Source organism: Gadus macrocephalus, chromosome 18 (genome assembly GCF_031168955.1).
Source record: "Gadus macrocephalus chromosome 18, ASM3116895v1".
Lineage (NCBI taxonomy): Eukaryota > Metazoa > Chordata > Actinopteri > Gadiformes > Gadidae > Gadus > Gadus macrocephalus.
The window spans coordinates 7,358,795-7,382,970 of record NC_082399.1 but is presented as its reverse complement, the minus strand read 5'-3'; the positions used below and the strand labels follow the sequence as shown (position 1 = coordinate 7,382,970).

The window sequence follows — 24,176 nt, the reverse complement described above, 5'->3', positions numbered from 1 at the left end:
TTATTGTATTTTTAATAGGTCTATATTCCTACTATTTAAGAGTCCGTTTCTCGCTCCGAACAGCACCCTGGGGTGCAGCCCACTTGGGGGCGGGTCAGGCTCACTTTGGCCAAACCTCAGACCGTCCATCTCGGGCGTGACTCTATGTGTTTAAACTGGTGGCGGAAACGCAAATCAGCATGGTATGGTACGGCCTACAGTGCCCCATGAAAGAAGCCATAAACTTAGCTTCCTTCTCTTCCATACTATAAACCTGATTTCTTGCTCTTCAGTTCCCAACACGAACAGGCCCATTTCCTATACTTCGATAAGCTTAGTTTCATAACCTTCACTCCTACCAGCCTAGTTCTCTATAATTCAGTAGTGCCTCGATTTTTTCCCCAGTCTTAAAATTATATAGTCTGAAGGAACCTAGTTTACTCCTCTACAATGCTAGTTTCCTACACAAAAATACTGTTTAGATTCCTACAATACTATTAGCCTAGTTTCCAACTCTTCGATTCCACCAGCATAGTTACCCATTATCATCATAACCTTGTAAGCCAAGGTTCTTGCTCTTCAATTCAGTTACATTATCTTTAATACTGCCTAGTTACCTAGGCTTCAATATTACAAGTCTAGTTCCCTACTTTTCAATACTATTAAGAGTTTCATACTCTTCGATACTGGCTAATTTCCGACTTCAATAATAAGCCGTTTCTACTCTTTATACTATAAGCCTAATTTTCTACTCTTCATAACTGCCTTGTTAATTTATTTTCAATATTGAGTAGTTTTCTACTTTTCAATATAGTGCATAGTTTCCTACTCTTCAACCTTAGCCTAGTTTCAGACTCTCCGATAATAAAGCCTTTCTTACTCAATACTAAGCCTAGTTTCCTAATCTTTAATACTTTCCCTGGTTTACTACTCTTCTATACTACAAGCAGTTTCCTACACTTCAAAATTCTGACTAGTTTCCTACTTTTCAAATCTATCAGCCTAGTTTAATACTCTTCAATACTATCAGTATCAGCCTAGTTTTCTACTGATCAATATCAGCCTTGTTTCCTACTCCTCATTAATCAGCCTAGTTTCCTACTTCTCAATACCGATAGCCTAGTTCCCTACTCTTCTACACCACAAGTCAAGTCTCCTACACTTTACTGTCTTGCCTGTGAAAAATCGCCAGATTCATCAGGCCTCGTTTCCTTCTACCGCTCTATGAATCATATTCAAATGGCCCTGGGCTCCCAGGATAGACTCATTGTTATATCACCCAGACTTAAATGATTATTCAGTCCCACTGCCAAAGCTTTACTATGATTGAGATTAAAAAGCGGCAGAGAACAGAGTGAAGATGATGTGTATAATGGCGTGGCGGCGGCGGTGGCAGAGGAGGAGGCGGTGGCGTTGGGCCAAGGCTGGCCTCACCTTGTCTCTCTCGTGCGGCAGCAGCGTCACCGACGGCGACACCGCCAACGGAGAGCCGCCCGCGAACCTCAGGCCCCGGGCCTCGGCGGTCCCGAGGGTGAGCTTGTAGCGTGGGCCGTTCTTCAGCAAACGCCCGTTGTTGACCGACTTCTTGGCCGCCAGCCGCAACCGCTGCTGGAAGGCAGGGTTGTCGGCGACCGGCGCCAGGTCGCCCTGGTTCCTCAGGTACCTCTCGATGCTCTTCAGCGAGGAGCCGTGGGTATCATCCAAGCCCTCGAGCGCCCTCCTAATCACTTTATTCCAATCGATGTGCCGCAGGTCACTAGAATTCCATATAGATCCTTTGGGCTGTGGCGGGGGCGGGGGCGGCGGCGGCGGTGGTGGAGGGGTCGGAGGGTCTTCGGGCGGCTGGGGCGCGGCACGCCCCGGGGGGCAGGGGGGCCCGGGGGGCCCGGGGGGGCCGGGGTCCTTGTACGACGCGCTCCCCTTGTTGGTGACTTTGAGGATGGAGCCATCCTGCACGCTTAATTCCAACTGCTCGAGCACGGTGCGCTTGTCCAGGCCGTGCGACGTGGCCAACGCATGGCAGATCCTCTCCTCCGAGGGCCTCTGCTTCTGCCTCTTTATCTTCTGTATCGCCTCCAGAATCCACTCCGTGTACAGAGGGTTCGCGAGTTTCACCATGGTTGAGTGATTAGAATCGCCAAGAGGCGAGCCATAAAGATCCCCCTTTTCTGCTGCAAAACATTTGATACATCCACATGTTCGAAACCCGGGATCAGCTGCTTAGGTTCCACCACCGTGACATTCCAGGTATCTCACGTTGAACTTGACAAAGAGGTGGCTCGTGTAAATTCCACAATGGTTACCATACATCACCTGGGGCTTGATTGTTATTCCAGACGTAGATCTAGAACGATAAAACATACAATTACGTTAGACAGCCTTTTTGTAACACATGATATATGATATGACACATGATGTCAACAATGCTACAGTTCAACTGTTAACAGTTTAACCTTTTTTTTAAATGGTTATTTTGTTATAATTTGCACTCCACATAAGGACTATGGCCATTTGTAAACTTGATATAAAGAAGACTAGTCCAGTGGGATTCAATACTTCTGGTGTGGAGTAAAACATGAGTCAAAACAAACGCAAGAAATAACAGTGGTTTTATCCATAGTTTAAAACCATAATACACACACAAAAAAATCTGACCTCCATTTTAAATAAATTCTATGGATAATACTGTGGGCGACACTTGGTGTATAAAACAGCGACGACAAGACACGCAATACCTGCACTAAAAGTATCAGACTTGGCTTCCACTTCATAATCACTGCCATCCATTCGCCACACGCAACTACACCATAACCGCGAGAAATACAAAAACAAACCAGCGAGACTCAACCAGTGACAAAGTTGAGTTGTTACTAGAAAGCACGCCACTTTGACAGCTTCACATCAAGGTAAGGACCAGTGGACCAGCCTCGGGTCTTAATGACAGCTGCGTACCATCAACGTTGGCTTTTGACAGCTGCCGACTGATGTTTATGGTGCGTCTGCGAACCATTATCCGGACTCCGGCGCGACGCGAACAACGACACAAATATACACGCAACGAACCCTGAGCGGTGGCCGCTGAGCGGAGCGGATCATGATAATATGGCCCGTGTTACTGATGTCACCTAAACAGTCGCCATTTTGTTACAATGTTGTAGTTTACATGAATCCGACATGACGCTGATTACAATCCAATGGAGTGTCATTAAACCTTACCTACACTAATGTGCCCTCCCTAGCAACTTCAATATTGGCTGTGAGGACGAGATCCGATTTCTGGTTTGATAAAGCACATGTCAATCTTTATGTATGAGCTCACGCTAAATGGCACGGCACTGGCTGAGTGATCTGTCACTTTACTCGCTTGACCCGCCTCTTAAGGTGCCTGGTGTAATAAAGTGATATAATACACCACGATCACTTATGCTATTTGATTATCACATGTCTGACATAAAACGGGCTTTTGTAGAGTGGGTTTATGAGTCGGATTAGACCGAAGTGGGAAATATAATAATTACAATGTCACGTAAAATGAATGTCATTGCAGAGCGCATAAGACCAGACCACCTTTACTTAGATTCTTCCTTGAAACAGTTGGCTACACTTGAAAGTGATTTGGATCATTTTAGACTTTAATTGGCTGTTTGTTAAATCCAGCATTTGTTTGCATAAAACCTGCAAAGGGCTTAAGCATTGATTTAAAGAGGCATGCCTTCTCGATGCTTAGTCGTGGTATTTAGATGGCTGCAGGCGAAAATGTGCGCAAAGCGATCGCCTGTCGTTTAGCTCCTCCGACAGCTCAGACATCCTCCCCGTTGAATATGTTCGCCTACAACGCTATTCGGTCAATATTTGACATTGAAACTACACATTCGCCCATCACAATAAACGCTCGATAAAACCACAGATTCTCTGTCCTGAAAATGGTGTCCCTGTGCGCTCAACGGCTGGAGAGAGGAGGGGAAAAAAACATTTTCACATCGCGAGTAGAACAGGCAGAATAAAGCCACACAACCTTCAAATGACTAACTATCAAACATCACTGATGGCCCGAAAAATAACGAGCGATCGGAGAAAATATGCGCTGCAAGTTCCTCAAGTATTTCAAGAGTAAGATCCTTCATCGCTGCACCTCAATTATGTCTCGCTAGTTTCTTGCTCCCATTTCTCTATCGCTCCGTTTTCATTTTTCCACACATTACAAAATATACAACCGAGCCGACTTGGGTTTCGCTAGATGGTCCACTAGATATACACCCGCTGCGGGCGAAGAGGCAACAACAAATTACGCAAGTTTTATGCAAGGATGATCATATAACTAGTGTGGAAAAAAGGCAAGAGGCTGCCCGTAAATATTTGCTTGTAGTTACCTCTTTAAGTTTTCCCTCTGCTACTCCTCTTCATTAGTATGATGATTGAAACGTCGATGGATAAACACACCGCCACATATCCATTTGATTCTGTTGCACTTGATTTGTAATCGAACGCTAAAAGCCCGCGCCGAGACAGAGAGGGACCTGATAACAACTAATTGAAAGGTTAATCTACATAGCAGCCTGTGACAAAGTGGTACCCTCCCCCCTTCTTCTTCACTGTAGACATCCCTACTTCAGTGTAGTGGAGCGGACCGTCGCCCCTTTAGTGCGCTGCTACAATGATACTGTCAATTTCACTTTTTTTTTATATCAACATCTAGTGATGAGCTTGGGGGAATGGCACGGCGCAAAAAAAAATACAGTTGACTCTTGTGATCTTGTCGTGGTCTTTCCATGTAGCAGTTTAATGATTTTTTTTTTCTTCTCCCACATAGCTACTGTGCTGTAAAATGGCATGTTATGCGTGGGAAATAACTTATGTACAGTTAAGTTGTGTGAGGTGTCAAGGGAGAGTAGTGTGTTATTTTTTCTCTTTCTAAGAATGTATTTAAAAACGATTGAATGGCTATTGCAATTACTCCATGTGCACTAGTAAATATAAACTATAGGTTTAGTTCCATCATGAACTAATTAATGGACCACAGCCAAAATAGCTTGTAAACAGTGTTCACTAAATATGTTTTATTTCTCCTTTTGTTTACGATGTCACGGCGCATTTGCGAGTGATAGTATGTTCACTTAATATGCAGTAACACACCAGTAATCTGGGACAGCTGTTTCCATAAGATTATAACACATTAGTTAACTCCAAATGACTCATGGAGCCCAAACATCTGATCTTTCAAAACAAAAGTGTTTGTTTTCAAGTATATTTCAGTTGGATGACTACACACAAACAAAATGTATTGTTGCATGCATGTTTACAACATGCTCAAATTCCAGCTTTAAGTAATTCCCCCCCCCCCCCCCCACACACACACACATTATCTTAATGACCTTGTGTCTTCAATTTGCTAAATTTTAACATGAAAAAGGTTTCCCCCTGCTTGGAAAACCACACTCTCTACCCATGTCTCTCTCCCACACACACACACACACACCGTGACTTGTATTTCAGGCTGTGGTTGTACCCCATGTGTGGCATTAATGGACACGCTAAGTGACAGGAAATGCAAATTTAGAAGGAAAAAAAAGAAAAAATCTGATTTGTGAGAATCCATTTGGTATTTAGTCGCTGAACAAATCGGCCTGTGTCTCTGAATACGGTCTATTGCCACCCTGGGCCCCAGCAGGTCCTTCAGTGCTGCATGGGTCCAGGGCTGACTTGAACTGGAGCATGTGCCATCGCAATCTGCCCATCCCCCTCCCAGTTCCCTGCCAAGTGACACACTGGTGTTCCCAAACACTGATGCCCATCTGCGGGGCAGAACACCGGCCAGGTCCCCACAGTCACTTCTCCCTTTTTTTGTTTTGTTGCCGGCCTTTGAAGGAATAAAGAAAACGCAGCATGTTTGCTTGAGAAGTCGATTGAAAGGCGAATATGAGAGGAGTCGTAGGCTATTCAAATGCAGAGTTGTGGGCTGTAAATGGCCCCTGCGTTCTTAAAATGGACAATATCATGCCATCTTGATGATACATAAGAAGAAATGTACTTTATAACATCAAAAAAAGGGTTAAGGTTTGAACAGCTGTACATTTAATTCAAAACAAGGTTTGTTTTATTTTTTTCTCACATATCATTTAGGAAAAAAACAAAGTTTACTTTAAAAAAAAAAGTGAGAAATATGCTTTGCGTTTTCCTTATTGTGGCAGGCATTCTCATTACTTAATCATGGCTGCCTCTTTTTGTGTTTGTGTTTTGCCATCTGTCATCTTGAGAATCAAATGAACCAGCTGCCACGGAGTGTGATCTCGCCCAATCAGAAATGTGGTCCTTTTCAAAGCGCATCTGTGTGAAACCTTAAAAATGGTGCTGAACAAAAGTTTCTCAAAGTTGTTAATAACATTTTGGCTGGAGAATGTTTTCACCCAGATGCCCCTGTTTATCATATATGCATAATGAATGGCCCCATTACAAAGAGAAAGGTAATTCTCATACTGGGGGGGGGGAATGATCAGGAAATGATCTACCCTAAAATGTTAACCATACCGTTAATAATAAAAAGCCTATGGGAAATATATCTATAGTTATCTTCTAGTGATTTGCACATACACACCATGTGTGTGGGGGTAGACAAGGGCGCTAAACTTTCTTCTGGAGCCACAGCACTTGTGTTGGCCCACACTCGTTGGGACGGGCCCCTTTCTCTCCCCCCTCTCTGATCTTTCTTCCACCCCTCCCACCCCCAGCGACAGCCCTGCTGGGTACGAAGGATCACCCTAATTTCCCCCCCCCCCTCCTGATGATCGCCATGAAGAACCCCAGCCCCCACCACTCGCGACCACCACCTAATCCCCTGAGAAGAATACCCTCCCCCACCCACTTTCTATACCCTTGTAACAGAGACCCAGACGCTGGCCAATGTCCGGCTGGGGGTCCAGTGAGTACGGGGGGGGGGGGAGAGTTCATATTATTTTTTTTGGCTTGCATTTCACCTGCTTTGGCAATGTAAACGTTTGTTTCCCATGCCAATAAAGCTTTTTTGAATTGTGTGAGAGAGAGAGAGGGAGAGAGGAGGCACCATGTTCTGGCAACAGCCAGGTTAAGCTGTCCCATTATTTTTGACGGAACTGAAGCTCATTAGTATGGATGAATTGGTTAATATTTGAAAACCGGGGATAAGGAAGAACCATACGCCCTGTGTATTGGCAAAATTGATTCAGTTTCTGGCACTCGGATATTTGCAAAGAAATATTTATTTAATGCAAAACTTTTCAAAAGTAAAATACTAGAGAAACTTATAAATAAGTTACTTTAATCATGGTGGGATTAAGACTTACAATGATTGGTATAACTATTATATATGGTTATAAATGATGTTATTTGCATTATAAAACCAAAATATGGTCAGAATTCTTTAGCTGCAGTTGGATGGTTTTAACCGATCGCGGCTCGGCCCACTTTAGGGCCGAAGACACCGCGGGCACGAGAGCCAAGGAACAGTGGGAAGAGGCAAACATATGGCAACAAGTTAATAAACGGTCATCCATTGCCTCTCTTAAGCTGCGAACAGAAGGAACACTCTGCGCATTCAAGGCCTCGACGACGACGGTTAGTCCCATGAACAAAACAAAAACAACCCTGAACATAAACTGTTCCATCAGCCGAAACGCCAAAAACAGTGCTCATGGACATCAATGGAAGTCCGGTTTCTCCGGGAAGGTGCAGCCGACCCTCTGGATGATGACGTTGGCTGCGTAGTGCCCCGCCCGGATGCACTCCTCCAGCGGGCTTTCCACCACCAGCTGGGACAGGAAGCCTGGGGAGGAGGGAGGAGCACGGTCAACGCTACGGTTTATTGGATCGGTTGTCGGTTAGCCGCACAAATCGGAAATTGTAGGACTGATGAAATTTGCGGACGTGCTCGAAGATCTAATCTGGGTGAATGGGGAATTCTGCGATCTTTCGCTTCGTATTTGTTTTTCAACCAATTGTGTTGCTGGATAAGCGGGGTTCTGTAGGAGCGAGTAATTGGCAACACAAACTTGGCCAGCAGTAGTTAACTGTTAACAAAGATGTCTAAAGGTTTCAATCAACACCTTGTAGACTGGCCACTGTAGAAACCTAATTATCAAAATTCTGTCTTTCTTCAGCCTAATATTTCTGTAACAAAACAGGAAACAAGGCAAAACTCCGCCCCCTTGCCGTTTTTGGTTTTTGGCTCAGGCTCTCTCCCCTCCCCCCCGCCCAAAAAGTTCAGACTGCTGGTTTCAAGATTAGTGGTCGGCTAACTCACAAGTTTAGCATGAGGCTAATAGGCATGGGATTGTGTGTGTGTTACAATAATTGGTGGGTAGAGAGTGGGGGCGGGGTAAACAAAAAGAATAAAAGTCATGTTAATGGGAAGGAGAGACGGACACAGTCACGCATAAACGCTCTTCATCAGAGGTTAATTGGGGGATGTATTGCAGAGGGAATCATTTGTGTGCGTTTTTGGCCAAACTTCACCTCCCACAAAGGCATCGCCTGCGCCATTTGTGTCCACGATGGCGCTCTGGTCAATGTCCACAACAGGAAACGTGGTCACCTTGTCACCTGTGGTAGGGAACAGAGGACAGCGTTTATTAAACTCATTGCTATCTTTGCCTCAGCACGTTAAATTATTCACACTCCCCTGTCTGCGCGGTTACATTGTAATTTGTAGGGAAACTTTCCGTTCGTTAAAGGTCATGTGTTTCTTCATTAAATCAGGAGACACAGACAAGGTTTGTTGCTGCTACCAGGAAGTAAACTACTGCAAACACTACATTTTCCTGTCTAACACAAACACTTCATTGTGTGTATTAACGGGAAGGCAATACATTTTTTGGAACCTAACTAGCATTCGTCCATTTATTCTAAACAAGCATTTTCACACGATGAAACTGAGTGTCCGGTTGGATGTGCTATTGGAAAGTTGCCTTTCGACAAGATTGAGCTCTCCAAGTGCACGGGCGACGCGGGGAACCCGCAGTAGTTAAAACCATATTTAATTCAATACGCTTTCCAATCCGACATGAAACAAATGTGTTAATGAAACACCTAGGTGACAAAAAATAGCCCAGAAAACACAAACAAACAAACACTCAAGCAAACAAACGGAGGAGCCTGTAAGCGTTGCCCTGTTGAAGCACCTCACGGTGTTTGTTGCAATCAACAGAAAAGTGTACGTACAAAAGTAGACGTAAATGTAAAGATGTGTAGGCAGTGTATTAATTACACAGCCTACACATCTGTCGACCTTAAGTGATACAGTATGAGCAGGAGGACGAGGAGGATTCAGGCAACAATGCCAGAAAAGTGACATTGTTAGATTTCAAAGTGCATCCGATTTTAAGTGATTGATCCTCATCTTCAATGGATTAAATTGCCTGAGTGATCAGTAGCACGTGCACTTCAAAAGGCACTTCGAGAGAACGAGGGAGAGAGAGAGAGAGAGAGAGGGATAAAAAGAAAGAAAAAGGCAGAAAATAAACAAATCTACCAGATGACAAAGTCTCGAGGTGTAGAATGACATTAAATCAGCAACTTATGTCAGAGCAATGTAAACCACACGCTCACACACACACACACACAATCTTCAAACGCGCCGAGGGCTTCTGGTGCTGTCGTGAACCTTGAGGGAAGGTGCGGGAGACAGAAAGCGGAGTGGCGGATGAAAGGGGCAGGAGGGGACTGACAGACCTCTGGCAGCGGAGAACCTGGGGCGCCAGCTTAAAGCAGACAAGCGCACGCAAAATAGATCTTAAAAAACGACCACAAACAAAGTCGTTTAATGAGACTTCCCGCCGACCCCGCCGTGATTCCCGGCTACGTTTTGTGCACCGTAGGGGTTTCTTTCCCCGCCTTATCAATTTGATAACTTTTTGGTGAGCCGGCTCCATGCGGCTAATTGGCGCACGGTGGAGCCAGGGCAATATCGCCCGACACCTGAGGAACGATAAAGACCCAAACGGTGGAGGAACGGAGCACCGCAAAGGTATAACCATGTCGCTGCGTGCACGTTTAATTGAAGAATGTGACTTTATTCAAAGCCACTAATGACGACGTCTAAATGTGGTTCTCCCGCGCTCCAAAAGTGGTAGTGTTGAACCAAGGACAACAACGTTTCATTAAAGGACTCGTTCCTCCTTTCAGGGAAGCGGCTGATTGTCTAAGATTGTAAAGATTCACATTTCAATAGTCTGAGTTCTGTTTAGAATCAGTTAATTGCTGGTATCTCGAACTTGGCTTAATTAATGCTGAAGATAATGGCATGCTAATACGCCGACTGCATCATCATCACATGTAAACGGTGCCGTCGATAAACCAAAGTTTGACAATGATCGTGCCCTTAAGAGACTCAAGGCTCTAGCACTATTTGAAGAGTTGTTGGCCTCGTTGCCGTGGAAATAAAGAAGCCAGGGTGGGACGCTGATTATCACAGGGAATCAGCTGGTAAGGCAGCTAGGCATCTGATGTTCATTATACACCGAGCACTTCTGGTGAATGATTGTGTGTGATTAAAGTGTATATTGACTGGGCTGAACACAATGAGTGGTTTGTTCAGGGTGGGTGGTATACACACCGCGCCGGGGTCGCGGGGATGTAACGCCGCGACCGTGACACAATGTGGACATTCAAAGGGACTGAGCGCGGAGGCGAAGAATAAGGCAGTGGGCGCCCTGTTCTGTGTGGGACTTTACAAGGTCGCCGCGGAGGCTAGCTTAACGCCGACCTGGTGAATGGGTCGATTACACCGAGTCCATCTCTCGGAGCCTGGAACAATTACCCGTGATGCTTTTTTCCCACTGAGTCATCACCGCCCGTCGAGAAAGTTCACGTTAGTTACCGTTTTTATTTTTTTGGGTGTTTTTTTGAGGACTTGACTGGAACTGAAGTGCCATGTTATCATAGGTTCCCCCTCAGCCAGTTCCCCTTCGCCGGGTGGAACAAAGAGCTCTTTGGCAAAAGTTGAATGTACGAGAGAAAACACTGTGTCCCTGTTGTTATTGGCTTGTAACCGGCCTGAAAACATCAGGGGCAATGTCGTTACTTGTAGTCGGTAAAGGCTTCTGGTTGGTTCTCTTTGCCGAGTAATAAAATGCAGTGAGAACCACAACAAAAGGCCATTGATTCATAAAAAAGGCCGTTAGGCCCTAGAGTGAACGTTGGAAGTATACAGTACAGACCTGAAAGCGTTGTAAGTAACCTGTAATAGACTCAAAAACAACTAGACTCATGCCAATATTTCCAATGATTAAGATGCAATTGTGTGCTTTGGTTAATTCCCCTCTTCAGAACTCCCTCATTATGAACCCTTGAATGGCAGTAATTAAACAGGAGACTTTGCAGCAACATGCGACTATTTGAATATCAGTAGCAAGCGAAGCCCTTCATTATTAAACATTGTTCTTTAATGATACAGACACGGCCCCTTAATAGCATAGAAATCTCTCCCATAAGAAATGTGATGCAAATCGGGGAAACCGCGTTCGAAAAGTGACCGCTTAATGTCTTGTTTTGACTGTAAAATCATTACACGGCTCACGTTGTACTTATCTGATTAGGGCCAACGTGGTTTTGACAGATAGAAGGTAGGGGGGGAATGGTTGGCAGGTTGTAAAATATAAAAATCAACCACAGCGACATACCATTTTATGACGCTGATAAATTCAGCAATTAAACAAGTCATAAATCCCGGCCTGCGCGCCTCAGCGGGAATCGCACGAGACCGCTCCGCCCTGTCGGCGTGTCTGAAGAGAACGCGGAAGAGGTTGCAGACGACCTCGCCGACGGAGGGGAAAACAACTCGCCCAGGCTTACTTCTTCTTGGAGCACCTCCTCCTGTGCTTGGGCCAGATTCAAACAGGAAAACAGGAAAAAGCAGCATTACTGCTTTCTTGGCAAACGCGCCCGTCGACATTCAATGTGCTTCCTTATAATAAGCAGCAGCGCTCTTCACAATCGAGTTAGAAAAAAAAAAGAATATGAACGTATGCCTGCAATTACTGTAACCACAGGCAAAGGATCATCGCAAACCAGCGTCCTTTATCGAGGGTTGAGAGAAAACATTTCCGTGAGGTGCCAAGCACAAGCGAGAGGTCACTCTCAGACTTATCTGTTAATTGATTCCATTCTTTTTCTTTTAAGGAACTCGCAACAGAAACAAGTCTATTCTCCCTTCAGAAGATCTCTCCCCTACCCCACTTATATCTTAAAGTGACAAGATTACGATAAACACCATATTTCAACTCGCAGAACGATATCGGTAATTGAGTGTAACCCACGTAAATATTAAACACGATAACCTCCGCCTGGAAAGGAAAATACTGCCCTTATCTGATATTCTCCATTGTTGTTCCTTCCAACAGGTGATTAACTCGGGTCATTGTTGTGTAAAGCTCCACTTCTTAACAGAATTTAAATCACCCAGAGGAAAATCAACCCCGCTTTTCTTGTCTCCTCAGGGGCCCCTCAGTGCCTCAGTAGGGGCCGGCTCCTGGCTTCATCAAGTCCTTATCAGCGTTTAGCACCGCCAAACCCAGCCCAATGATCGTTTATTAGATCTCCTTGCTGTTAAGGTTCAGGGCACAATGATCTTAATTAGCGCTATAATGGGGATATAAGCACAAAAAAGCCGGTGTAGTTCAGAAGCGTCAGTGGCAGCCCGATAAAGAGCCACTTCCCCCCTTTTCTGCTCAGTGCTCCTTTAAAAAAAAAAAAAAGGAGAAGAAAAACGAAGCCCCATTTGAAGCAGTGATGAAAAAGCAGTTGAGTCTGCAAACCAAGGGCGGGTAAAAAAAAGAAAGAGATAACAATAACAAATTGACATCTCTTTTTTAAGGCGAATTACACCACAGGGGAAGGCATTCTCCCGCCCTTAATCACTATGAAATGGCTTAACGCGACATGCCGAGGCTGGCGAATGATCAAATCCTGACAGGGGGACAAATTGCAAACAAAATGAGAGATCAAGTTTATTAGAGCGCCGCCTCTGGGAAATGAAAATCTTTAATTCTCTTTTTTGTGTGTTGACATTTATTTGGCTGGCGTGAATAACAATGTTCACAGACACCGATTTTCCGCCGCACCTACCACTGTAACGGCGCCGTCCCCTCGAATGATCGCGCATTCAATGACATTTATCATGTTTGCCTTTGTAGCTGACATCAGAAAGCCATCATCTTTCATCCCGCCCGCATTCATCATGTATTTTATATAAAGTTCAGGGCGGTGTGCGGCTCTGTCTCCATGCAGGAGCGATGGCGGAGGCAGCCAGCCATTATCCATCACTAACAGACACAATGGATGACTTCAGTTTGGAGGCAGGGGGGGGGGAGGGGGCGTTTAAGTGGAAGACTTCACAAATTCCGCTTAAAAGATTTCTTCCAAACCCTGATACAAAAAAAATAAGTCTGGCACTTAAGGATAAATGCAACATTTTCCCCAAGAGACCTAATCACAAAATTCAACTAGTTTGATTTTGTGGTGGTTGGGGGGGGGAATGGCTTCTATTTTCTATACGAGACACAGCTTTATGAGCATGCTAGGATGACTGTCCAAATACTGCTACATTATTTACTTTTCGTAGTCACACAATATTGACTCCGTCGTTGGCAATGGAAACGTCAACGTCAGTGAACGCACGTCAACGCTTGTCTTGAACTCATGTCAGAGTAGTGCACGTACGCCCCCTCCCCGGTGAAGAAGGAAATCAGGAAGGTCCTGCAGTGACCCAAGTTGAAGATCACCCCCCCACCCACACACACACACACAATCACTAGTCCCAACTAAACGAGGGCAATGAGCAAGAAAAAAACCCTCCCAGACAATAGCGAGCGCTCCCAGCCGGTAATCAGGAACCAGCGTCTCTCCTCAGCCATGCAGCTCACCCCTGACCGCCTGGCTTCTTTGCGGCGACACTGTGCCTCCTTAATGTCCACTAACTAAAACGCCCTTTGCACACAGATTGGATTAGCTGGAGGGGCCGCGCTTGCGACCTTCTTCCCAAGGTCGCGGGCGCTGACAGTTCGGAGAGGAGGAAGAAAGGGCAGGAAGTGCGAGTTGGTGCATTGAATTTTTTTTTTGCTGAGGACCGTTCTGGAAGCCGTCCAAGACGATGTTAGACGTACTTCACAAATCAATGCCTGCTCCCTTTACATCCTCCGCACCACTTCTATGCTCTGAAATGACCAAATGTAGTGCGAGTACTACGGGTCTCTTTTTTTCCACTTTGTTAAACATCTGGCGTCAATAGCGAGAGGTTAACTTCAAAGAAATTACAGATGCTACTCAGTTCCCTTCAGTAAGCAATCTATCATGTCTCTGACAACGGCCTGTGATGGTACGACGGGGGTTTTATGAGATAGATAAAGATGTTAGACGTGGGATGGCGGTTGAGGGGGTTGTGGTGGTGGTTGGAGTTGATTTGCATGTGTGAGGACCTTAAGTTCTGTATTATCCCACCGAGCCCGTATATGCCGGGGCGAGGGAGGAGGGAAGGGTTTAGTGCTTACCGACAGTGGCCACGGTGTCGTCCTTCCCCTGGGTGAAGACCACCACCCGCCGCCTCTTCTCATTCTGCTTGGGCAGGTTCTGGCAGTCCCTGGCGATCTGGGCGATGTCCTCCGTCTGTAAGCACATGAGGACGCGGTGAGAGTGTTACACCCCACGTTGGGAGAGAAGTTACACCCCACATAGACCGGGGTGAGTCTGGGGAGTCAATTAAACATCATGAGCAAATTTGTCCCTCCTGTATTGACACGGGTAATCTATGAAGAAAGATAGATACCGCTTAAAACTATTCATTCATCGAGGACAGCAATAGTCGGGGTCAAGGATAGTTGGCCTCATCTGTCGGATATTTAAAAGAGAGCTTCAGGAATGTCCTTTTTTTTTTTTCTCGAGTGTGATGTAAATCTGTGAAGATACCACAACGTGGTCGGCTAACGTGTTCCGGTGTGTGTGTGTGTGTGTGTGTGTGTGTGTGTGTGTGTGTGTGTGTGTGTGTGTGTGTGTGTGTGTGTGTGTGTGTGTGTGTGTGTGTATGGTGTGTGTATCCCTCCCTCCCGCCCCCGCCTGAAACAGGCCATCTCCCCTCAGCATCTGCACAGAATGGATCCTCGCCTGGAGAGAACACTCAGTAGTGTGTGCCTTTGATCATGAAGCGGGATGAGTGAAGAAAAAAAAAAAAAACACCTCCCACACCTGTCAGTGCTGCTTTATTATTAACTCATCATCACGATGTACTATGAGCAGGTGGAGCGTCTTCCATCCGCCCCTGTTTCGCCCCGGACCTTTACATTTCCTGACGCAACCCCGGCGCCACCGCCAGACTCTCCGAAGCCCCGGGGCCCGACCGCGCTTCCTGGCACCGGGGGGGGGGGGGGGGGGGGGGGGGGGGGGGGGGGCTGACACCGGAGCCGAGCAAATGCTGCGGCGGTGGCAGTAATCAGAGAGATAGGCTCACGCGCCGCCCTAGCTCCCGGGCCCCCACCGTCTCACTCAAGCCGATGAGGTTTAACACCTCTAAATGCTTCCCAAACGTCCTTTAATCAGCCCTAAGAGGTCCGGCGAGACCTTGGGCATGGGGGGGAGAAAAGGGTGTAACACTCTAAGTAAGTGCTAATGGTGAGGTTAATACAGAGGCTGCGAGCAGGCGATGGCGGCGGGGAAAGAAAGAACAGAAAAAAAAGAAAAGAAAGAGGCAATTTGTCACTGTGACTGAACGTAACCACAAGCACCGCCACCGCCACCGCCGCCGCCGCCCGGACGCGAAACCACACGGGACACCCGGGGCGCACTGGCACCCGTTGGTTTTATGTCGGGGGACATAAAGGAAAAAGGCCAATGTGTTTAGGTTTAGGAGCTAAAAGGTTCTGTTGGGAGAGATGTGAGGTGGGGTTAAGCATCGCCCCTGTTAAGTATGTCACGCCGCACGAGCGCACACACTCAAACACACACACGATAGGAATGTATAGCAGGAAACGTACCTGATGGCTCCCTAAGCCTAAACAAAAATGGAAGTTCAAACCTCACAAATGAAGCGAGCCGGTGAGCCGGTTTGATTTACTGCTGACAACAAGCAAGACATGATTGTGCTGCAGTTGATCAGATATGCATCAGCAAACCATCAACTCTGAAGGATTCATAAGGGTGTTAAATTCTATTACTCTTTGGAGACCAAAGAGAAATTGATCGTCTATGGTGCAGCCTGTCTGTGAAGCACTGCCAGGAAAGATTCAATTACTGCTGCTCTGCAGATATTTCTTTGGCCAGTCGGTGCTACTAAGTGTGCATGTGGATCCACTGATTGTTCTAAAGCATTGGTTCTCAAAGTGCGGCCCGCGGGCCAATGGCGGCCCGCGGAATCATTCCTGGCGGCCCGCAATGACATACATAATTATATAAGTTATAAAAAAAGATTTTTTTTTTATTATTTTTTTTATCAATATTAATTTAAACAAATATAAATAAATATAAAGAGAAAATTCGACTCTCTCTAGCTTTCAATTAAATCCTTTTACATTTTTTAGTTTTAATCCGGCTGTACATTACTTTGAAAGGGTGAACCTCAGTTTCATGATTTAGACCTCACTTGACCTCACTCCCAGAGGTCCACGGTGCGGGTGCAATGTTTTTTTTCACCACTGGGATGCTGACGGCGTTTCCCGCCAACATTTTTTTTCCTTTGGCGGCCCTCACTCAAATTTTGGGTTCCTAAATTGGCCCTCAGTTGTCAAAACTTTGAGAACCCCTGTTCTAAAGAATAGGAGTCCATCAATTATTTCTTTTTTGTGGCTATAAAACATATAGAGAGCTGGGTTGGTTGTAGCTGTGATTAAGTTATCATGTACTGTCGCATAAAGGGCTTGTGCATCAGAATGCATCATGGGATATTTTGCCAGTGATACTCTTTTGCCATATTCAGAGGACTCAAGAGAGTTGTCTCACTGTAAAGCCCTAAATCAACGTTACTATACCATAACCTAGTTTAACGATGTCGTAACTTTGTTTTGCCATGTCTCGCATGAGTAACGTCACCCCATAATGACAAATAATTTCACCATGAATTACGAACAATGACTGAGAAATAACATCCCTACCAACATAATAACTAAAATTCCAATTTACCTATGATTAGAATAGAGGTCATTGTGATGTGACGTTGTGATGTCCAAGCACTATAGCATACTGTGTCACACAGTAATCAGCATCATTCACCAAGGAGAGAAACCATAACATTAGAGCACAGTTTATACACAGAGATTAATATATGCAATTGATTGCGTAATAATATGTACAATTCTAAATCTGTTAATCGCACCGGGGGTACCTCGGTTTACACCTGTGCCATTCTACGACGCAACTACAATTATACTGAACGCCGATCATTACCGGCTGACGGCAATCACTTTGGCCCAGTGCTGTGTTTGCTCATTAATCTGAAGCTAATGCTTGACGTGCTAAAACAAACACAAATCAGGTTAAGGCGTGTTTCCACCAGCTCGGGCTGAAAAGTACAAATGTATACCAGAGCAATGGCAGGTTTCTATGTGTTCCCTTTAGGAGGGGGGGGTTTAAAACGCTGATGGCATTCAAACAGGACCCGTCGAGCGAGGCGCTATGTTCCAAACACCACAACCATGGCGTTGTTGGGCTCAGATTTCCACCAGGGGGGGGGGGTGAACATTTCAACTAGGCAGGCACTTTGCATGGCTCACTGTGACCCGGTCCCTTTCCAAGTGTCGGGCCTGGTGCCGTTTGATGTCCGTCTGTCTGTATGTTTACAACTCACAGAGTACCAACTTCATTACTCATTCATTGTGGTTCTCTCTTGTTCCCTCGCATGGCTAATGGCTGCCTTAGAACACATCTTACGGACGAATACATAGAATGGGTGATTATGATTTAAGTGGGTTAAACACCGCTCGAATGCAAACATACGCTCGGTTGTAAGTGGTTTTATTTGTGGCTGCATACACGTGGAGGCGGGTACATGACCACGTGGTGCATGTTAATGTACATATTGGAATGGTCCTTATTTCCTGTTGATTGCCCACGCGCGTTTGTACATATGCAGATGCATGCATCTCAGATGTTATCCATCATATCTTACATGCATGCTTAATCACTGAAGGGAAATGTGTTGTGTTAGTACTACATTAGGTATGCATATAAAGCAATTATTGGCAATCAATTAAACAAGGGTTAATTCCTTTGTCCTAAAAGTAATTTGGCTACGAGCCAACCCCAATTTGAAATACTCGCTTGACTGAAATGATGCAATTGAAATGATGCTTATTATATTCGATATTAGTACTCTCATGTAAGTTGGTGTTTAAAAAGCATTAATAATGGCTTTGTAAATCGATTACACCAAATAATTATAATGGTACTATTTGTTTTACAGGTGAACATCATTATTCACCTCAATTAACAAATGAGCCAAAACAGACTACCAGGCATCAAGGCATATTATAAGGGGAAAAAGATTGAGTGAACGAGGAGCATGGTATAGACACTGCATGAAGGACACCGTGTGAACACTTTATGCCTGACATATTGGTCTGATTAGGCTCCCGTTTGAAGCGCTTCTCACACTTGCACAGCAGCTTATATACATATTGGCATTATTTCAATCTCGTTAGTGCCTGGCCACGGCAACGCGGTCGTCAAGACCAACACCCAGGACCAGCCATAATAATTAAACCCTGGGAGTCCGGAAATAACATACATACACCACACAAATCATATTCATCCCCTGCCATTTTTCATGTGTGTGAGTGTTCCGGCAAATCAAGTTGACATAGAAAAATGACAGAGAATTGTTAATACTGGAAGAGTCTGTGCCTTGCCCTTTCTATTTATTTTTTGAGATGGGAGCTCCTCCTCCCCCCCGCCTCCCCTCCCCCTGCCCCCCCCTGGCCCCCCCCCCTGCCTCCCGTCTACTCCCCCGCTCCTCTGCCTGCCTTCATCTCCTCTCCTCGCTTAAACCCGTCACTGCCATCAGGATCGCTTTTCTATTCTAGTCACGTTGATCACACCGTTAGTGATTCTGGATGACAATTATTCACACCGAGCACAGCCATATTCAAGGCAGCTCTGCCTTTGAAATGGAGACGACACTTAAAATACCTAAGCCCACCGCCACAGGAATTGCACAGAAGGCATTTTTTTGGTCTCTTTGTGGTTTTGATTACATATTTAAAAAAGCAGCAATGGCTTCATTTCAGGGAAAATATCAAATAATACAGAAATAAAATAACCAAATGAGGCACTTTATTCACCGCGGAAGAGGGAAGCTAAATGTGAAAACAAATAGGGAATGGGGGTTATTTTCCATGGACTAACAAGCTCCCCGTCATTTCCAAGTGACATGATCTCACACCACAGGTGGCCGTAATTTGGTTATCATAAGACTGCCGGAGTTGTACACTTTGCCACGGTGCTTGTAGCAATGAAAGAGAACACACATCATCTTCCGAGAGCAATGGAGCTAATGAGCGTGCTTTTTTAACCAGGCAACCTGACGATCACCGAGCCTGCAGGGGAAGGCTTGAAACCATGCCCAACTTCTCAGCTTCCCAAGAGGCTTTTCAAAATTCAATAAATAACATCTGTAGGCGATGTTGGGTGCAGACCTAGCAGAGTGCGTCATAACAGAGTGCTGGCTGAACAAAGAAACCATGACGACTGCCAGGTTTCCATAGCAACTGCTGCAAGGCCTGGAGAGTATAATAGCACATCAATCACTGTCCAAAAAGAACTTCATTATCAGCAGAAAAAAAAATAAAAAAAGGGGGGAAAAAATAAAACGGGCAGTTTTTTTCCCGGCGCTGTTTAGCGGGCGATCGTGGGGTCAACTCACCTTGAAGCCTTGCTCCTTTGCGAAGGTGGCCGCTTCCTGCGATAAAGGGAAGAAAAAAACAACATCACAAATGAGCAGTTCATTAAGGGGACGCAAATAGAGTAGGTTGTTACAGAACACAAACAAACACACACACACACACACACTAACAACAACAACAACAACAACAACAACACACACACACACACTAACAAAAACACACGCACACAAAAAGGAAAAGACATGTCATTCTCGCCATCTTCCCCCCCACGTGGCGGGTGCTCATGCGGAGTGCCCCAGGCCCCGCCCCCTGATGCCGTAGGTGACGTGGGCCGGCCCGCTCCCTCCACCGCCCCACTGTCTCCTTTTACAACGGCGGCGGCAGAAGATAACACACGCCACGTCCCCCGCCCACGGCCGTGAACCCGACACCGAAACCCCCCCAAAAACACAATACTAATGTGTGTACATACGAGGGGGGGGGGGGGGGGGGGGGAGGGAATCCCCCAACAGTGAAATCCAGCACTGGACACCACGACGACGAGGGGGATCATTTAACCCCACTCTATCTCAATCACTCTCAGAGGCAGCCCCCTGTGCGTGTGTGTGTGTCCATCCCCACAAAACGCACACACACGCCATGACGGACAACTCCGACGCAATAAATTTGCTTTTGACCCCGGGATCGGCGTAGTCGGTCGATGCCTCGATGCTAAATGATCCAATTATATGGGGAGGGGGGGAGAGGGGAGGGGAGGGGAGGGGAGGGGGGAGAGGGGAGGGGGAGAGGGGAGGGGAGGGGGGGAGAGGGGAGGGGAGGGGAGGGGAGGGGAGGGGAAGGGAGGGGCGGGGAGGGGGGGAGAGGGGAGGGGAGGGGAGGGGAGGGGAGGGGGGGAGAGGGGGGGAGAGGGGAGGGGAGGGGAGGGGAGGGGAGGGGAGGGGGGGAGAGGGGGGCTGCCCTGGTGTTGGCCTGGTGCTGAGACCTTGGGGAGAGGTTGACGGCGTGGGTCCTCCAGCAGGAGGAGAGGAGGAGATGACATGGAACAATAAGGTTACTGGTCCCGCGAGAGGCGCCCCCCGCGCCGCCCTGCCTTGGATCAACATTACAGCACCGGCGATATGTCAATGCATCTTCCCCCGTGACACACACACACACGCACGCACACAGACACGCACACACAGACACACACACACACGCACGCATAAGATCACACGGCCACACGCACACACACACAGCACACGCCAACACAAAAGGGGAGGCTAGTCGCTTAAGTGTAGTATTCAAGCTTCGTATGGATGAAGGTGAGCTGCTTCTGAGGTCTTCTTGAGTGTCTGGAACGGGTTTGCGTTGGTTTATTCACACCAGCTTTGCCTCAATAAAGGGCGTCGCAAAGGGAGCACCAGGAACTTCATGAAAAATGGAACATTCTTGGGAACGACATCAATGAAGGATGGAGGAACATGGTCGATTGGACGGCACACAGCTCTGTCCATCTCTCGCTCTCCTCCTCTCTCTCTCTCTCTCTCTCAGTTTCTCTCTCTCTCTCCCTCTAGTTAGCGAGCATTTGTGCGCAACAAAAAAAAAAACTTTCAAGAGCGAGTGGGTGTAAGAAAAGATAATTGAAGCCATTTTGTGAGCCACCTGTGAACTATGTAATCCATTTCAGGCATTTATTAGCATCTACGAGATTTTCATGAATGCCTATAATAATGATAACAAATATTTGCTTGCTCGAAAGATTAGTTAAAAGCTAATGCGCCGGGGCTGGGGAGAATCAGTCGTTAAACAGGCCGTGTTTAATGCGCGAGCGGCACTAGACTACAGATTTGATGCGGTATGGAATATATTGGATGTGCTGTGATGGCATGATGTAAGCGCCTCTTAACTGACAGCCCATGTGCTTCTTCAGCTGTCGGTTCAATGACAAGGGCCTCCAGTTACATATGGGAAAAATCCGCTCCTGCTGTAAACAAACCGGGGGGAAAGAAAATAGAAGAAGCACCCCGATCCACCGCCTGGCTTGGCCAACACATCCGCGGCGGCGGCGGCGTCGTCCCTATGACCCGTGTAGAAAAGGCTCTGAATGGAGTTCCTAGGGGATTTTTGGACTAGTCGGCTCTCCTTAGTGGCCGAACAAGGTGGTGTAAGGGAACAAGCTGTACCGACGCGGTGAGCCCCTGCTTCCTCCGCCCGGGAGCTAATATGAAGCCATCAGGACGTCTGAGATGTGGCTGCTGCTGAGGAGCTCATACTGTCAAAGGGATATTTTTAGAAGGCTTAAGCTAATAATCCAAAAGCCAGTTGTGTGTGTGGGGAGTGGGGAGCGTGGGTGGGGGGGGGGGGGGGGGGGTTGCTGGCAGTTTACTTCGGAAGTTAAAAATAAAACTAGGGATCGGGAAGACACATTTTGCCAAAACATCACGCCGTAAAATCAATATTTGGGGAGAGACAACAAACTTCGGGTCGGACGAGACGTTGTGTATACTTTCTGTGTGTACTTTTCTCCTTTTAATGGTAATAATATTATCCGTGTGTATTGACTCTTCTTTCAGATGTCTCTTAGATGACTTATTCTGATTTATGTCTCTTTTTTGTAAGCAGTTGTGCAGCGCATGTCAGCTGGCGAAAAAGTGAGAGGAGAAAAACATCCCCTTTCCCCGGGTTTCCTGAGGAGTCTAAATCAAAGAGCAGGCCCCGGTGCTAAGGTTAATAAAAGTTGATAAGCTCCAAACCATAACTGCCCCCGAGGCTGTAGTGAAAACAGGCGTTTGCTTGACCGTGGTTAGGCCAAGCTGAAGCTCAGGCAGAAATTCAATTGTTTTTGACATTGTGTGTGTGAGTGTGAGTGTGTGTGTGTGTGTGTGTGTGTGTGTGTGTGTGTGTGTGTGTGTGTGTGTGTGTGTGTGTGTGTGTGTGTGTGTGTGTGTGTGTGTGCGTGCGAGTGCGAGTGCGAGTGTGTGTGTGTGTGTGTGTGTGTGTGTGAGTTACAGAGCAGAGGGGAACGGGACCGTGACACATTGTGTACGTTCAGACCAGATTTCCATCCTATTTTAAGGATTCTGTCGATTATTTCCCCCGATAACGATTTGTTTTGAAGGCATTTTCAAACTCCACCAACCAGTGCGATCCCCATGGTTGCGTGGTAACTGTGAAACAACACCAGAACAGAAGGTTACAAAATGTGCCTCTAAAGAATCGGTCCGGGGTAATTATCACAGCTACACACCACGACAAATCACTCAAGGCCCTTACAACCGAGGAGAATGTAATGTGGTCTTTAACCCCTGTCCCGATAGCTCAGCCACTTGCCAATAATTCATTTTTTACAGATGAAAGCCTGTAACATATAACACATTCACTGTTTTCCCTCACTCGCTGCTAGTTATCACTGAGGCGCGACAGACAGACTTCATAAATGCCTAGTAAAAACAACATCTGGCATTCAGCTCAATCACCTCCACCCAGATCGCTGCAGCATACATTACTGGGTGGCTGTGCAGGCAGGGTGGGAGGGGGGCTGTGTTTTGGAGTAGGTGGTGGAGGGTGGGAGGGTAATCAAGGCATGTGATGTCTGGTGGGGGGGGGGAAAGGCTGTTGTTGTCCTTTGAGTGTCTCTCCTTGCCTTCCAAGAGGACAGATCATGGCCCTTTTTTCCGGGACATCAAAATGTCATCGCTCTGAGAACGCTGCCGTCGAAACAGGAAGTTGCCATATCAGACGTGTGTGTGTTGATAAGTACAGCAGGAGATAATTAATATGAAGACAGAGGGCAGATAAGGTGATGTGAGTCAACTGTACCGAGACAGTATGCGGGTCCGACCGGCCAGAATCTCCGCTCTCGTGTTTAAGGGGACAACGTTTCTACGAAAACTCGGCCCACAAGAAATGAGATGCAGGAAAATCATGCGAAGCAGAGAGGCTTGTGTGCTGCAGAATTCCCACTTTTGGGAAATCTTGCTCTACAATCAGATGACGCCGCCTTGGTCGTGTTTGTACTGAGCCATTGAGTCCAGGTGTCTTATCTCAGCCCATTTAAAATCGAATGTGCTTTCCAAGCCTTTGAAGGAAAATAAGTGATATGCGCGATTGTTAACCGGCTTGGGCCTGACTCTTCGACTAGGGATTCCTCTCCCTAATGCATCAGCTCAAATAATGCTCTTGGTTTGCTTGTTATCGACGAAAAATCCATTATTTCCATCGATAACGTACGCTATGCATTTCCAAAGATAAAAACCGTGCCATTGAGATGTTTCTTACGCAAATACTTCTAAATTGAGGAGACACAATACGATGGGATTATTGGAAACACCTTTAAGCATGTTCTTGACACTATTCATATGCTAACCAATT

At 46.4% G+C, this 24,176-nt stretch overlaps 2 protein-coding genes across 7 annotated transcripts in view; both read right to left on the bottom strand.

The window, feature by feature from the left end:
* Window positions 1-4,622, bottom strand: LOC132446629 (histone acetyltransferase KAT6B-like). 5 transcript variants are annotated; one of them, XM_060037008.1, is made up of 2 exons: window positions 4,350-4,622; window positions 1-2,323 (listed from the first exon to the last, which is right to left on the bottom strand). In XM_060037008.1, exon 2 carries the CDS (start codon window positions 2,095-2,097, stop codon window positions 1,312-1,314), a length of 786 nt encoding a protein of 261 aa, XP_059892991.1. In that variant the 5' UTR covers window positions 2,098-2,323; window positions 4,350-4,622; the 3' UTR covers window positions 1-1,311. The 5 variants fall into 5 exon arrangements, with proteins under 5 accessions (XP_059892991.1, XP_059892994.1, XP_059892990.1 ...); XM_060037011.1 differs by lacking the exon at window positions 4,350-4,622 and adding an exon at window positions 3,196-4,320; XM_060037007.1 differs by lacking the exon at window positions 4,350-4,622 and adding an exon at window positions 2,932-3,189.
* A 2,571-nt stretch (window positions 4,623-7,193) lies between these two features.
* The window catches only part of adkb (adenosine kinase b), a 71,717-nt gene continuing 54,734 nt past the window's right edge, over window positions 7,194-24,176 (bottom strand). For both annotated transcript variants that reach the window (XM_060037260.1, XM_060037259.1), the window contains exons 6-9: window positions 19,847-19,882; window positions 14,493-14,607; window positions 8,464-8,550; window positions 7,194-7,774 (exon numbers count right to left, since the gene is read on the bottom strand). In XM_060037260.1, the coding sequence (XP_059893243.1) occupies window positions 7,650-7,774; window positions 8,464-8,550; window positions 14,493-14,607; window positions 19,847-19,882 (363 nt within the window). In that variant the 3' untranslated portion in view covers window positions 7,194-7,649. The remainder of the gene's footprint in view (window positions 7,775-8,463; window positions 8,551-14,492; window positions 14,608-19,846; window positions 19,883-24,176) is intronic.